The 16677-nt window shown below is 32.8% G+C and overlaps 1 protein-coding gene and 1 long non-coding RNA gene across 2 annotated transcripts in view; one reads left to right on the forward strand and one right to left on the reverse strand.

Annotated features, from left to right (window-relative positions):
- Positions 1 to 336: 336 nt before the first annotated feature.
- On the forward strand, positions 337 to 15591 carry LOC106686230 (uncharacterized). The gene is made up of 7 exons (XM_067046973.1): positions 337 to 454; positions 2745 to 3133; positions 4938 to 5337; positions 10090 to 10189; positions 12672 to 12776; positions 13851 to 14006; positions 15532 to 15591. The coding sequence occupies exons 1-7, from the start codon at positions 402 to 404 to the stop codon at positions 15589 to 15591; spliced, it is 1263 nt and encodes a 420-aa protein (XP_066903074.1). The 5' UTR covers positions 337 to 401.
- Positions 15408 to 16677, reverse strand: part of LOC106686226 (uncharacterized) — a 5975-nt gene continuing 4705 nt past the window's right edge. The window contains exon 3 of the long non-coding RNA XR_001343979.3: positions 15408 to 15620. This is a non-coding gene — a long non-coding RNA (uncharacterized lncRNA). The remainder of the gene's footprint in view (positions 15621 to 16677) is intronic.

A 16677-nucleotide genomic window follows, 5' to 3' on the forward strand; every position in this document is an offset into this window, starting at 1 on the left:
ACCATGAATACTTGCATGGCTACTTCAAAAAAGAAAAAAATGGTGATTTTAATGAGTCTGGCCTCCTATAATTTTATGAACTACTGCTTCTAAAATATTAAAAAGTAATTTCTCTTAGTTTCGATTGAATCGATAGAACAATTAATATCTGGAAAAAAAAGAAAAGAAAAATTCGACTACTGTTAAAATATTTGGATAAGGTTGCGTCAGGAGACTCCTTAAACAATCAGTTAATGATCCGTTCAACAGTAATTGCCACCTTCATTTAGGGCCAGCTCAGAGCGGACCGGGTCATTAAGAGCCCAATATTAGGACCATATCAAGAAGCTTTTGGATCTTTAATGAATCCCTTCATATAAGGAGCTTCTACCTCCCTGGAACACCTCCAGTAAGGAATAGGCATGGAGCTCTTGGCTTGGCCGAGGTCTCTACTGAGCAAATACGTAGCTGCAGTGTCAGTAGGATTCTTTAGTTATTTTTAACATTTTAAAGTTATTGTTAATCCTGTTTTATCATTTGTAATATATGATTTTTTTTTTTTTGAATAATGAACCTTCTTAATCGAAAAAAAGTAAAATTATTTTTTCTCTAAATTTGTAGACAGTTTCAAGATATGTAGAATCCAAAAAATCGTATAATATAAAAAAAAATCGTCCACCTTCAACCATTATATCTAGGTCATTAAAGAATAATTAAATAATCTTTATTTAACTAAAAGGATCATTTTTTCCCCAGTGTGTATGTGTGTAGATTTTTGTGTTTTTTTAATTGTTATACAAAAATTATTAAAATATTAGCCTCTGGAATACCAGGCAATACAGATAACTAACTAATCGATAGTTGAACGATCACGTGTAAAAAATAAAACTTAACTTGTTGAAATAAAATAACCTCGTTGGATGAAAATATACAATAAAATTCTTTGGAACTATGGAAAATTTGATTATAAGAATTTTGGTATTATAAAGAACATGAAATAAAAAACAATTAAATATCACAAAATTAATAAATTTAGAAGCAAATCGATATTATGTATTGCTATGTATCTATGGAGATTTTCTTGGGATGCCAGGATAATCGCTGAAGGCAATTATCCAAAAATAAGTTAATTAATTGATTATAAATTGAGTCCTGAAACACTATTATTATAATTGGATTCCTTTTCAAAGGCTGTTTTTGTGTTTACCAGTTTACCAATTAAATACCTTTATATTTATAAAAGTTTGATACCATTAAATATATAGTATAATAAAAAGTGGTATATTGGGTTATATAATAGTATATAAACTACATAAAGAGATTACTATTTATTAATAATTTGTTATTATGATTAAAATGATTCAAATGATTCAGATAAAGGTTGCCATAAAATATAGATTATTACATGATTACTTATTAGTTAATTTATACTTATAGCTGCTGATGCCGTGGGATGTAGTGCCGTAGGTGTCGTTCATAAGGGATGTCCAGGTCTCGTGGCCCTTCTCAGGGCCGAGAATGTGTAAAAAAGTTTGACATGTCCAGGAAGGGCCTGCAGCTGCTTAATTTAATTCCGATCCCTCGTCAAACCTGTCATTTTTGTTAGAATACTTAAAGGTTAGTCAATCTAATTTCCTCAGGGGCCTCTGGTAATGTGACAAACTTAATACAGATGTTTTCATATCCGAGGATGCTAAAAGCTTCCCAGAAGGATACCCTGACCAGGTATAGGACCAGATAAGGGCAGAAACACCTTAATAATACCCAGGATTGTCAAAAGACCGATACATAGCAGTATCGATGTTGAAAGGGAATGTGGCTGTAATAAATTATAATTTTATTATTTAATGTACAAATAAACTACCTCACTCAAACACTCACACACAAGTTAGTTAGGGGTGGTCTGAGGTGGTTAAGGGTGAGACGAAGTGGTTAGAAGTAGTTTGGCTAAGATACGGTCATGCCTAGAGTCCAAAGTCCAATCTTCCTCCTTAATTTCAGAGAGCAGAACCGCCATTTTTCCCCACTACAGAGATCTGTTCACTGTTTATTCCCCACTACTAAAAATCGGGCACCATCACGGTAGAAAAAGATATGGTCATAATATAATATAAATACACACTTCATACTTTAAGAAAAAATAGCAACTAGAAGTACTAGGCAAAATATATTATAAATATAAAAATGTAATGAAAGTAAACGCTGTCATGTTGTTAACAGTAATATTGTTTACATGAGACCATTTATAGCCGAGGGACTCGTGACGTCAACTTAGCAACCTCACAATTGCAGAGACACCTGTTCGCGTTCGGCCTAGAGCGGGGATTAACTTTTATTTCGTCGTGGCTCACGGAATGAAACCTTTCTCTCTGGTTAGAATAGGTCGGTTACCTGTAGATTACCGTCCGTAAGTCAGAATTGACCAGAAAGGGGTAAAAAAAAATGAAACTACAACATTTGTTGCAATGTAAATATTCTTTTATAATGTTTATTTATACGAGAGGACGCTTTCTCTTGAAAAAAATATTTATACTGTTCATGGGTTTTAATTATTTCGTATTTTTTTTTTAATAATCGTATTATGATAATAAGGAAATAAGACCTGGATCAAGTAATGTTTATGTCTCGACGGCCACAAGAATCGAATCTTCACATTCCCACTATAGGTCTTCAGCGCAGGACTTGTGGAAAGTGATGGCCTGATATCATTGCCAACATTCATCATTACCTGCAATGAAAATAATTATTCTTTATTTCGTTTTCAGAATCAAAGATGAGCCCAGAGGTTACGTCTACACGTCTAGTGTTACTATACGTTTCGGAATAGCTATAATGGAGATCAGGAAGAACGAATACCTCGTCGTCCGTTATCCTTTACTGATGTTATTCAGTATAACGACCATCCTTTGGATTCTGATTGACCACATTCTAGCCTTCAGTGACGCGAGATGGTTCAGCAAGATCCTCGATTACAACTATTCCGGAGGATCACTGCTTTTCACTTATACACTGAAGGTGAAACGAGCAGAGATCTCAGTATTCACTCAGGTTGTCGATCAATGGTGGTCCTACAGTTTCCTCGACCAGAAACAGGAGGAGTTGAAGGAAAGACTCCAGAGAAAGCTAAAGAAATTCAATAACTTCTACAATAGATGTGAGTATTGTGTAACTCTAATGGGGTATACCTAAACACTGTAATTGAGTTTATGATGTAAAAATCTACTCGTATCCCGATAGGCAGTAGTTCATCATAAATTACGTAATATCATTCTCATCATGCTCTGTAGGTTCTTGCAGAGCACTGCGGATATGCACAATATTTTACCAAATATTTTCATCGATTCCTTCCTGATCTTTTGTTTTTTGGGGACATAGAATATGACCGAGGGGCTAGGTTTAATTATAGTAATCTAGTGCGGCACACGCACCACTTATCACCTAGAAGTTTATTTTCTAATTTCAAATAATAACTTTTCATTGTAGATGACCAGGATGACCTGGGAGGCGCACAGTGGTGGAGAGGTAGTAAAACCCTTTAAAATGAAATGGGTCTAATCATGTTGATGAGTGTGGTTTGATACACTCAAATACCGATAAACGAATTCACTGTAATTGGTCCTCCCATCAAACTGTATTCGTGAGCCCTGGTTTTTGTTGGTCTGTTTTATACTATCCAACAAAAAACATCTCGATTCCACAGTGTTCAAATTGCATTTTTTCTTGAAATATTTTTTTATAAATTACTGAAAATTATACTGATCATAATACCAGAAAAAATCGTTTTTACACATTTTTGATAGACAAGAAAAAATGAGCTTTATTGACTATTTTCTCATAAAAGTGTAAATATAGAGCAACTTTTGTGTAAGTTTCATTGACTTATTGAGACGTATAAAAACAGGGGCCATCTTGGAAGGTGTAACCAAAATATGGTGAGACCAATTATAAAAAACTAATGCGCTCTCATGATTAAACATATTTTTGAAGAACCTACTCACTATTAGCAAAAAATAAACAGGATAGGACTGACCCCAAATTTATCAGAAACTCTCTCAGATGAGGAAGCTAAAATTACATTAGTGTTTAAAATTTTAAAAGCACATCGCATTCTTTCTAAATTATAACTCCTCTTCGATTTTATTTTTTTATTTTTAATATTATCTGGACATACGGAGTTGAGCTTTGGGGCTCCACTAAACCATCAAATTCCTCCAGAATCCAATCCTTACAGTCCGAAATCCTTCGTAAAATCTTTAATGCTCCTTACATTGTCACAAATCAAGTCATCCATCAGGACCTCACTATTCCATATGTTGCCGATTTGGCCAGAACCAGATACCGTTCCTTCCATAATAAACTTCTCAACCACCCAAATCCACTTGTTTCTAACCTGGCTTCTCCTTCATTACCTAATAATCCTCCTAGGCGTCTGAAAAGAAGATGGCCTCGACATCTTCTTCTCTAGAAATGTTATTGGAGTTCTATCAGTGGGTAGATTCTCCACATGTTTTTATCATGTCACTATGTCACCTACAGCAAATTTACTTGTTGTATATATGTGTATACAGTTGTAAATATCAATAAATAAATCATTAAAAAAAAAATTTTATTTATTATGAATTTTTACTTAATTTTTAGCATACCATAGGCTTTGATGACCAGAGCGTTTTACGCTTTTAAGCAACAATAAACAAACTAATGCGCATCACAATAACATATTATTTATAGAGTAACATGATTTAAATAATATGAAAATTCCTTCTTTTCCATTTTTATTCCATCCATCGAGGTCATTCTTCTGCTATCTCAGACTCAGATCCAGAGCCGTGCCTGCAGTTTTTGGAAACGTAACAAAATCTGCGTGTCTCTTGGATCCGTCGGTGTCAGAATAATAAACCACATACAATTATGATAAAATATTATCATAATTATTCCACAATTTTGTTCTTATTTTGCAGTCATGGTTACGATGGGGATCGGGTTCGGGATGATGCCGCTAGGCCGCTACTTCTACGAGACGGAGAAGAGCTCCACGAACCTCCTCCTCGAACGCTGCTGGTCTCCCTTCCCCTTGGACACCTGGTGGGGCTTCTCCATCACTTATTGGGTCGAACTCACCTCCATGCTCTCCTTGTTCTACAGCTGGGCCTACATCGTTTGCTTTCTCATCAGTGTCATGGAGACCATAGGAAAACAGTTGCAGCTCATCGGCATCTCTCTAGTCACCGTTGAGGAGAGAGTCAAAAAGGCTATGAGTCTCTTTAAGGTGAAAGACAAAGAGGAGTGGTATGAATTATATGTGCGTATGATGCAGAAAGAACTGAAGAACAGCGTTAAGCACTATCAAAAGATGTATAGGTAAGAATGATTCATCTAGATCTAATTATATCAATCGATGTTTGGTTTCTGGTTATATTTAAGGGTAGTATACATCGTCGTATTTTTTTTTTCTTCACCTCCTTTATTATTAAATGTATACAATACATACAAATGCATAATACAAATAACAAATGTATACTAGCATACTAATACTGCCTTGGATTGCCTTGTGGCATTGTAGGGTTCGTTGCAGGGTCCAATCAAGGTAGTCAAATCATGCAGCTAATGCCAGTGGATTATTGGAACGGGAGAGACGTTCCGCTGGTTAGATTTGTGTAAAGAGACTTACTTGGAATCCACAAACAAGACTGAAACGACAAGAAACTGCTCGTAGATTCCGATTGCTACAACACTTACTTGACAAACGCTCTAAACTTCCCATTCACTACAAAAAATTAGTATACACTACAATAATCAGACTAATTTGGACATATGGAATTGAGCTCTGGGGCTCCACCAAACCATCAAATTCTTCCCGCATCCAATCGTTACAATCCAAAATCCTACGTATAATCCTTGATGCTCCTTATTACGTTACAAATAAACTCATTCACAATGACCTTATGATAACATCCCATTCGTTGCAGATTTGACCCAAAACAGATATGCGTCTTTTCATTTCAAACTCCTACCATTCTAACCTATTAATTCTTAATCTTTCATCCTTAACAATCCCTGATAATCCTCCGAGGCGTCTGAAAAGAAGATGGCTACGGGATCTTCTAATTTAAATTAATGTTTGAAGTACCACCAATGAGTGGTTCCTTCCCAAGATTTTCAAGTGTAAATGAAGCATGCTACATATTTACCTATTGTATTATTTTGTACAGTTGTAAATTACGTTAAATATATAATTAAAAAAAAAATGATTTGTGTGTAATGCCTTTGAGCGTAGAGTCCAAAGCCCTTAATTCGTCGAGGACGTCAACTAAGGGGACAGTGCACTGCCACCTCCCAGGTCTTGGCGGACGGGTAATTTCACGAAACAGAGGGTTAGAGCAGGCCTTCAATAAAAAAATTTGTTTTTTCGTCGGCTTATGAACTCCTGCAAATTGGAAAGTTGGAACTCTTCACGGATGGCACTGTTTTTGGCCCTCTGAAGCTTGGTTCCCCTGACGATTCTTCGAAGAACAAATCCCTGGATACTCTTCAGTCTGTTTAAGGTAGTTTTGTAGAGTTGTCTCAGTTTCAGGCGCAGTGAAAGTTGTGATGAAGTGAGCAGATGGTGCAGCCTATACGTTTTAAGTCGGACCAGCTTCAGCCTCTTCGTGGTCTTCAGTACTAGTTATGTTTATTTGATAAATTAAATCATTATTTGTGAGAATAGATATCAAATAAAAAATAACCATCATCATATGTAAAAATAAGGAAAACTTAAATAGGAAGTGCATTTTTTTTTCTATTTGCAAATATAATTATTTAGACCATATAAGAATTTCAAAATCAGTGTGTAAAGCCTCTTTGCAAATATAAAAAGTAGCAAAAATTTCTCCGAGTACTCCGGATTGGAATGATTGGATTTTTCTGACATTTAACTTTTATCCTGTTCCTCACAATTCAATTCCATATGACCAAAGTGGCTTTATCAGAACTTTGTAAATGGTTAGTTGTTTAGTAAGTAATAATTTTGAAAGTTTGTCTAGGAGCCTATAAAGAAGTTCGTACCGTTCTTTTCTTTTACATCTTATGTTGCTTGTCCATGTCAATTACCCAAATAGATACCTAAATTATGTACGATGTCAGGATTTTGTAGCTAGTTGTACTATAATACGCCGTGCTCTGTACGGTTTCATGGTGAACCTTATTCTATTTATACTATGGAACTAGTTTATTGCTTTTAGATTTACATCTGTTGCGGAAATTCAAGTTCCCTACCTTTATTCTTACATTTCTCAAGACAGTAAATCCTTTACCCGTTTAGAGATCTCTTCCTGGACTTGGTAGTACTTCAGTTGTGTATATCAATCCTCTCCTGACGCCTTTGTTCCTCCTTGGTACCTCGTAGTACTGACTCAGGCTCGCTGAAATTCTGTGATTTCATAAGTAGATGTACATTAGTTGTTCACTCACATCTTTTGTTCCACAGCTTGGAACTATCATTGTTCCTGAAGTGTCGTGAATTGATAGTTGTCGACATAGGTGCTCGCGGAACCCTTTCATTATCATTTTATATAAATAGAATGTCAACGTCTTATCTTCAAAAAAAGCTAAGAACGACTTGGATACCTACACAGAACCAGTGCCAAATTGAAGAAAATCTGAGAAGTTAAGATTCAAAACTGCGTTGAGTTGACGCGGAATAATACATTCCTAAGTTATAGGCTCGGAGATCCTCTGAGTTTTGTTAGAACCTGGCTGGGAACTACTGGTCTAGAGACAGGTCAGGAGTCTTCCTGGAGAAAGGTCCTTTAATACAAGAGCCCAAGAGGAGAAAAAAGGCAGTTATCTCACCACAATTTTGGATTACTTTAATGAAAACTATGTATAATTAATAGTCAAAATTGATGAGTCTGCCAAGTATTGGCAGGGGGAATAAAAAATGGCGGCTGTTTCAAAGGGATAAAAAAAACTAATTTTCCATCTGGAGCTCTATATCTCAAAAATTAGGAACAACATAAGAAAACCTAAGAGAACGTCATTTAAAGAAGAGTAAATTTACTAAAATGTGAGCCCTAAAAGAGTTATTTACGTTAAATAGTTTTCGAGATAATCTTTAAAAGCTTTTTAAAAAGCAACATTTCATAAAAATGTTGTATGGGATCTACTAAAAGATCAGTAGCTAGAGAATTTATTTTGAAAAATTTATATCTCAAAAACTATTTGACGTACCGATGTCTCTTAGCACTCAAATTAAAGCTAGTTTAATAAGCTATAATGTAGTTTATGATGTTTATCTTCGTAGGAGTATTAGTTTACATGAAATTTGCTAAAATAAATTGATTTATAGTTGTTCGGACAAATTTTCATTTGCCAAATTCATATTCATATGTGAATAACATAAAAACTACTACCCCTACGAAGATAAGTGACATAAAGTACCTTATAGTACGTTAAATTTCCTATTTTTCAGTGTTGGCAGACATATGTGTGTCTTATGAATCTAGAGATATATTTTTTCAAAAATACAACATTTTATACGAACATTTATAAATTAACATTTTGTGAGTTTATTTTGTCAAATATCATAAAAACTACTATTCCTACGAAGGTAAAGGTCATTGACTTTATTATAGTCCATTAAACTAGCTTTGATTTGAGTGCTAATAGACATCTGTACGTCACATAGTTCTTGAGATATAGACTTTTCAAAGTAAATTATCTAACTACTAATCTTTCAATCGATTTTTAAGAAATTTTGCTTTTTGAAAAGATATATCTCGAGAACTATTACATATAAATAGCTCTATTAGGGCTCATATTTTAGAAAATTTACTCTCCTTTAAATTATGTTCTTCTTGATTTTCTAGTGTTGTTGGTAGTTTTTAAGATATAGAGCTCTGAATGAAAAATTAGTGTTTTTTTAAGGTTTTTAAACAGCAACCATTTTTTATTCCCCCTACCTATACTTGGCAGACTCATCAATTTTGACTATTAATAATAGATAGTTTTCATTAAAGTAATCAAAAATTTGGGTGAGATAGCTGCCTTTTTTCTCCTCTTGGGCACTTGTACTACCTGAAGGTTCGACTGCATGCCTGAAACTTTGCACTCTTGGGTTGAATGCACCTTTTGAATGAATGATCCCAGCTAAATACATTCTTTTTCGGTCCAAAATTTCTACACAAAAAAATATATTGAAATAATTCATTGGTGTTTCAGTGATAAAAACGACCACTTTTTGCTTTTAATAACAGCTATAGATCTAATGGTTTTATAAATTCTAACTTTACGTTTATCCCTGTAGAACAGATTCGTTATCTTGGACTACATCTTGACAAACGACTAACCTGGAATCCTCACACAAGACTGAAAAGACAGGAAACTGCACGTCGTTTCCGACAAACGGTCTAAACTTCCAACTCAATACAAAAGACTGATCTACATGACAATAATAAGGCCCATCTGGACATACGGAGTTGAGCTTTGGGGCTCCACTAAACCTTCGAATTCCTCTCGTATCCAATCTTTACAATCCAAAATCCTTCGTAAAATCCTCAATGCTCCTTATTTCGTTACTAATAAAACCATCCATAAAGACTTAAATGTTCCTTATGTAACCGATCTAGCCCGAACCCGATATTATTCCTTCCATACTAAACTCCCTAACAACCCAAACCCACTCGTTTCTAACCTTGCTTCCTGTTCCATTCCTGGCAATCCTCCAAGGCGCCTGAAAAGAAGACTGTTTTAGAGTTCTACTACTGGGTAGTTTCTCTACATCCTGTATCATATCATATGTCGTTATGATCAAATTTACTGGTTGTATTTTTTTATACAGTTGTAAATATCAACAAATAAATAAAAAAAACTTTACGTTTCTGTAAAAGTCTGTAAATAATTTTGCAACAAACAGTGCCCTCCTTTCACCTCGCCTAATTTCCTCCAAAATTCGTTTTCCCAGTTACTGTAAATTCCAGATATAGACTAAAATTTATCTGAATATGCTAAACTACTAATTCTGTTTGTTTTGTAGATATGTTATATAGTATTTAAATATTTATTGTTAAATTTTAAAGAATAAATATAAAAATTGAATTCTTGGATCTTAAAATAATTTTTTATTCTTTCCAGATTATCAGAAGAGGCTTGCTCCGTATTCTCAACACCGATAAACGTCTGTTTTCATTCAGGAATAATTGCTTTAGTCGCATCTTGTGTAAAACTAGCTACGGTAAAAATAATTAAATATTTATTCATTAAAATTTTATAAATATTCTTATAATTTCACTTACCAATATATGAAATAGTATTGCGACGGTGAAAAATTTCAAATTTGAGTTTTTTACGGAAATACGCGTCTTAAAGTCCCCTGTGTCGAAATAGCCAAGTCTCGCACCTCAATGTGTGTGTGGTCACCTGAAACTATTGAAGGCCAGGTCCGGTGTAAACCAGGAATGTGACAATAAATGTTTCGATATTCAAATTCATTTTTTCGACACATTTTTTTCGATTTTATCCAAAACGGCTTTGATTAAACTTGGTGTATCAATGTAAAATTAGGTGGTCCTTAATATCAGGGAGGAGTCTCGAAGAATGAAATTTGGAGAAAAAGGAGGAATGATGAGCTGATAGATCTTTTTGGGAAACCCAGCATCTAGTCTTTAGTCAAAAGAGCATGAATAAGATGGTTGGAACACGTTGAGAGGATGCCCGATGAAAAAGAGGTTCATGGCAAACCAGATGGAAAACGGTAAAAAAGACGATTCTCGATCAGATGCCTGGGCGATGTGGAGGAGCATTTGAAGGTTTTAAATGTTGAAATATGGAAAGAGAAAGCAAGAGACCGTTTAGATTGGTTAAGGGGGCCTGGGTTCTTCCTAGGCCTTAGTGCCATAATAATAATAATAATTAATATCACATTGCTTTTATACTCACTGAAATAATCTAACAAGTCTTAAATTTTTTTTAACAAATATTTCCCTAAAGAACCTATAATTTTGTTTGTTGGAAATAATTACCTAATTAACATTGTTAGCACTAATAAAACAGGACTCAATAAACTATGAAATGATTTGATAATTAGGAAGAAAGATATTTATTCCAAGTTGAAAAGACATTTCCGGAAATAAGATTAGTAAAATAGACGTATTATATATAAAATAATATGTCAAATACGAAATCGAATAAGGTAATAGAAAAATGACGTTATTAAAACGTATGTTCTAATATCAGTTTGACCGCGGGCGCATGCGCGATGGGCTCTGTCTGATTATTAATATTTCGATTCCATAGTTAATCGATAGTTTGTTTTATAATTTCACTAACCCTACATCTAAGCTTTTCAGTCAAAAATATTACTTCATAAAATCACCCTTAGTAGATTCAGTAATTCAGTAATACAGAAATTGTACCTTTTCATTTATTATTTTTAGTTTAATTTTTATTTTATTTATTATCAGAAGTTTTAGTCATCTTAAGTCTTTTAATATAATTTATATACAATATAATTTATTAATATAATATAATTTATATATTAATATAATTTAATAATAAGTAAGACGTTAGATTAATTTTTTATTATAATCTTTTGTGAGCTAAACCCCGTGGCTACCGCGCTCAATTGTAGACAACAGACAATTATAGTGAGTATGTTGGTCGATATACGACATGTCACAATTTTACAAGAGATCATATGACAAAAAAGGCAATCTTTTTTTTGTTTACCCGTTGGTATTATTCTATAACAATTTAAAATTCAATAATGCAAAATATATATTTTTTTAAATTCGTATATTTTTGGTATACTTTTGTAAAGAAAAATATTTAATTTTTTTTACGACAAATAATTTTAACAACACTTTCCCGAAAACTCTTAAAATTATAGTTCATCGAAATCTCAACTGTAAAGTTCATCAATTTTGCCACTTTTTCATCATTGTATTATTAATTAATGATATGGTTTGAAATTTTAAAATTATTTATTCATTTCTTTCCAATAAAATCAATTGGAGAAAAATCTATTATAGGAAAACCGTTACAGAAATCTTGTTAAGTAAAAGATATGATAAGAACATATTAAGAAAACAATTAGCTTAGGTAAATAACTGTTTCGGAGTTTTGAAAATGCATATTATGACCTACAGACCAATACCAAACGATGCACTACAAAAAATATTTTAGATTAATAATTTATTTTAATGATTGCTAGAGAGAGGTTTATTTCATTATTAACACACATAATTTTGAGCCACATAAACTCTCAACTTTTGCTTTTAAAAATTCTCCAACGTTTCGGCCCTCAGGCTATTTTCAAGAAGACAACCTTAAATATTGATCTCATATTCTTTAAAATCTTTTCTGCAGGCTAATTGCCTATATCATGTATAACTTCTTATACTTTAAATCTAAACCCTTTTCACCTAAATAATATTATCTTTTTCCTCTTAATAAACTGTTACAAATGATATTTGTAAGTGGAAAAAGATAATATTATTTATGTGAAAAGGGTTTAGATTTAAAATATAAAAAGTTATACATGACATGGACAATTAACCTGCAGAAAAGATTTTAAAGAATATGAGATCAATATTTAAGGTTGTCTTCTTGAAAATGGCCTGAGGGCCCAAAACGTTGGAGAATGTTTGAAAATAAAAGTTGAGAGTTTATGTGTATCAAAATTGTGTGTGTTCATTAAAAAATTGTTTTGTTTTCAGGAAAGGGAGAACAAGTTCGTAATTTTCCAAGCAATTGTGATGGTCGTAAATGTGTTAGTGAACCAGTTCATTGTCAGCTGCATTAATCAAATTTTGACGGACCAGGTAAATACAAGTATACGAAAAAAATTTTAATTTAATTTAATATAGTCACTGCAGGATAATGAAGATAGATATTAATATTTCTATTACACCTTCTAGTTTATTAAGAATGGAAAAACTATCGATTGAAGCAGCATTAGAATAGCAGTTACAGGTATCTAAAAACTTTGGGTAGTATGTAGCTAAGGGTGTTGAGACGTAGGTCTTTACAACATGGGAACTGAGGCGGCGCCGGTTCGAATTAGGCCTGCGGGGTTAACTTTTATTTTTATAGTGCCCCAACGAAATTAAAACTTGACTCCCTACCATGGTTTGTGTTAGAATAGGGTGGTACACTATAGAAACCTTTTCCCCCGTATGTCAGAAATGACCAGAAAGTAAAATAGAAATTTTATAAAAGTATCAAAAACACTTTTATAAAATTTCTATTTTTCGCATATTATGAATCTATATTATATTAGTATTGGGAAATGGTAATTATTTTTTTCATTTATATACTATTTTACAACCCTAATAGCAAGATAGGGACAGCGGTAAAAGCGTGGTAACGCGCTAGTCTACCAACCCACAGGTTGTCAGATCGAATCCCTGTCCCACCCGGGCATTTGTGTTAGCCAATGGGTGGCACTCGCAAACCCACCCTACGAAAAAACCACGTCAAGAAACACGAGATGTATTACGAAATACATCGCACGAGGACTTAGCCCTCCACGGTCTGTTGTCTATATAATAATAATATAATAGTAAGATAAGTACAATTGGAAAAAATATTTTGAGATGTAATAAATCTTAATGCTTCGTTTGAGACTAAATAGCGATTTTATAAAAATAAAAAAAAATTATCAAATAAGCTATATTAGACATACCGTATTATTAGAGCGATTTTCTCATCTTGGTTCTTTATTACTTGGAATCAATTTTAATTACATTTCCAATACTTCATTTCTATATACAACTTATTAAGGGATTAAAATCTGCAATATCTTTGTTACAGTTAGTAACAAAATTTTGATGATTAAAATATTTGTGATAAACAAGTATATTATTATAAAGGCATTGATTATTCTCTGTTTCTAGTTGGACAACTTACGCGATACCATTTACGAATCTTCGTGGTACAAGTTGCCGATACCTTGCAGGAAGACAATCCACATGACGCAAGTGATGCTCCTGAGACCTCCGTCAATAAGAACGGTCATGGGAACCAAAACTGACATGGAATTTTTCGCAACGGTAATATGTCACTTATATTGTGTAGCTTAATTATTTAAATAAAATAAATTGTGTCCAATTAAGTCTCTACACCCTTTATTTAATACCTTAAATGTCTAACGTTTCGGCCAACCTAGTCATCCTCGACGACTTTCTTAACTATAAATTCATACCCTCAAATTCAACAATTAAAGTTTGCAGGCTATAAAATTGGTCAAATTAATCTATGTATTTCACATAAATATAATACTATTATTTTTTGTATTGTTGATTAGTGAGTAATATTAGTGATTAGATTAATTCCAATAAAAGTATTTATATTTAAAATAAAATAGTGGTATACATAGGTTAAATTTGACTAATTTATTAAACTTGAGCAGAATATCCTGCAAAGTTTAATTGTTGGATGTCAGTGTGTGGATTTAAAGTTAATATTGTCCTTTAGAATGACCAGGTTGGCATAATCGTAACGTTGGGCATTTAAGATATTAATAAAGAGTATTAATATATGCAAAGTATTTTATTTAAATAATAAAATCTGTCTCGAATAAGTTATAAGATTTTATATGTTAATTCAAATTGTTGTTGGTTTTATTGATTTTCCTTCCTATTTTGGAACATACTCTTATCCAGTAACAACATTTTTCTCAAATACCAACTAGACTTCTGGCTTCAGGAATAATTTGGCTAAAAACAGATTTACAAAAACAATTAAACTAACACTACTCACGTGCTCGCCCTTAATAATAACCCTGTCATTGTATCCGAACTCTGCAATCCCATATCGGAACCTTCGAAGAATGGTGTTGTAATTGGAGGATTAAAATAAAACCAAACAAATCCCATAAAATCACCTTTACCCTTCATCGTAAACCTACCGACTATCCTACAGTATACTTTAATAATCTTGCTCTTACCTCTGTAGAACAGATCCGCTACCTTGGACTACATCTGGACAAACGACTAACATGGAATCCTCGCTCAAGACTGAAAAGACAAGAAACTGCACGTCGATTCCGACAAACGGTCTAAACTTTCATTAAATTCATTACAAAAGACTAATCTATACAACTATATTAAGGCCTATCTAGACATAAGGAGTAGAGCTTTGGAGCTCCACTAAACCTTCGAATCCCTCTCGTATCCAATCCTTACAATCCAAAATCCTTCTCAAAATCCTCAAGACTTTAACGTTACCTTTATAACCGATCTTGACCGAACCAAACATCATTCCTTCCATTATAAACTCCCTAACCACTCAAACCCATTAGTTTCTAACCTTGCTCCTTCTTCCATTCTTGACAATTCTCCGAGGCGCTTAAAAAGAAGATGGCCACGAGACATTCTAATGTAAAAATGTTTTTATGTACAGTTATAAATTTCAATAAAGATATAAACAAATAAAATAAAAATACAAACAAATACAAATAATTTAGTATATTTTTACAATATTATGAAATATGCTTTGCAATAGCATTTTTATGATAAAAACCCGTATATAAGAGACTAAACAATTTACATCATGTCATGATACATTTTTTTTCAGGTGGTCAACACGTCCTATTTCTACCTAGGTGCTCTCTTGTCGATGAATGTCAAACTCTGACTTGGTTCTCATTTTCTTTTATCGCCCAACTGGAAAATAGAAAATAAAAACTGTTATTTTATTCACAAGATAATTAAATAAAGTATGTTTATGAATGCATTTCAGTTTACAAATTATTTATAGAATACATCTATTATATTTCCCTACTACGGTGCAGACTAAAACTAATAGTTATAAATATATGTATATGCTGATTGACCGTATGTATCAATGAATGGAATATGGTCCGTGTGCGGTTAAATAAAACTCAAATAGTAAATGGGTATACTATTTTTATTTGAGCCAACGTTTCGCCCCACGTTGCAGGGCTTCGTCAGGGCTAAAAAAGATACAAACACTTGACATAGTTACAAAGAAAAAACATAGTGGAAAATAACAGGGGTATACAGTGAAACGTCAAATTTCTTAAGAAAAATTAAAGGTTATAAACAATAAATGAAAACGGTAATAGTAACAGAAAGATAAGAGAAGAAATATTAAAGAATGTACAAATTAAGAGATGAAAAGAGAAAAGAATAAAATCAACTGAAAATGAATGAGACAGAATTCATACCTGTTTTGACGGAAGTCAAAGTCAAAGTGAAGCGTTTTTATTATGAGGAGTGGGGATGGCAGTTGAGTACGTCACGTAATAACGAAAATAATTTTAAAGTAAACATTGTAAAAATTATTAAAGTTAGGTACACAATAAATGATAATATACATAATATAGGGGGAGAAGAAACATTAAAAAATTAATATTAAAAAAAAATGTCATAGATAGAAAAACAAAGAAGAAATAAAGTTAAAATAATGGGATACAATATATGTAAGTGATTAAGAAAGACATATTACCAAATGAGTGGGGATACAGAGATATATAAATATATAATAGAAAATTAATAATAAAATGATTAATATAAGTACACATAAGTAGTAACACGTGAATAAAAATTAAAAATAGGATACATGAATATAAATGAAAAAGGAAGGGTAGTTAATTTAAAAATAATTAAATATGGGGTGAGGCTTTAGAGAAACAAGGATTAAATATATTACAAGAAAGTCGGCTTCTGAAACGCAGAACGTTCCATTCATATATATATA

The sequence above is a fragment of the Halyomorpha halys genome, unplaced genomic scaffold (assembly GCF_000696795.3).
Source record: "Halyomorpha halys isolate HHAL.00 unplaced genomic scaffold, Hhal_1.1 Scaffold799.1, whole genome shotgun sequence".
NCBI lineage: Eukaryota > Metazoa > Arthropoda > Insecta > Hemiptera > Pentatomidae > Halyomorpha > Halyomorpha halys.

Bases quoted from the DNA above. Each gene is read 5' to 3' on its own strand.
- LOC106686230 (XM_067046973.1), top strand. From the start codon at position 402: ATGGAGCTCTTGGCTTGGCCGAGGTCTCTACTGAGCAAATACGTAGCT. The intron at 455-2,744 runs GTCAGTAGGATT...TTTCGTTTTCAG, and splicing joins AGCAAATACGTAGCTGCAGT to AATCAAAGATGAGCCCAGAG. The intron at 14,007-15,531 runs GTAATATGTCAC...ATTTTTTTTCAG, and splicing joins ACATGGAATTTTTCGCAACG to GTGGTCAACACGTCCTATTT.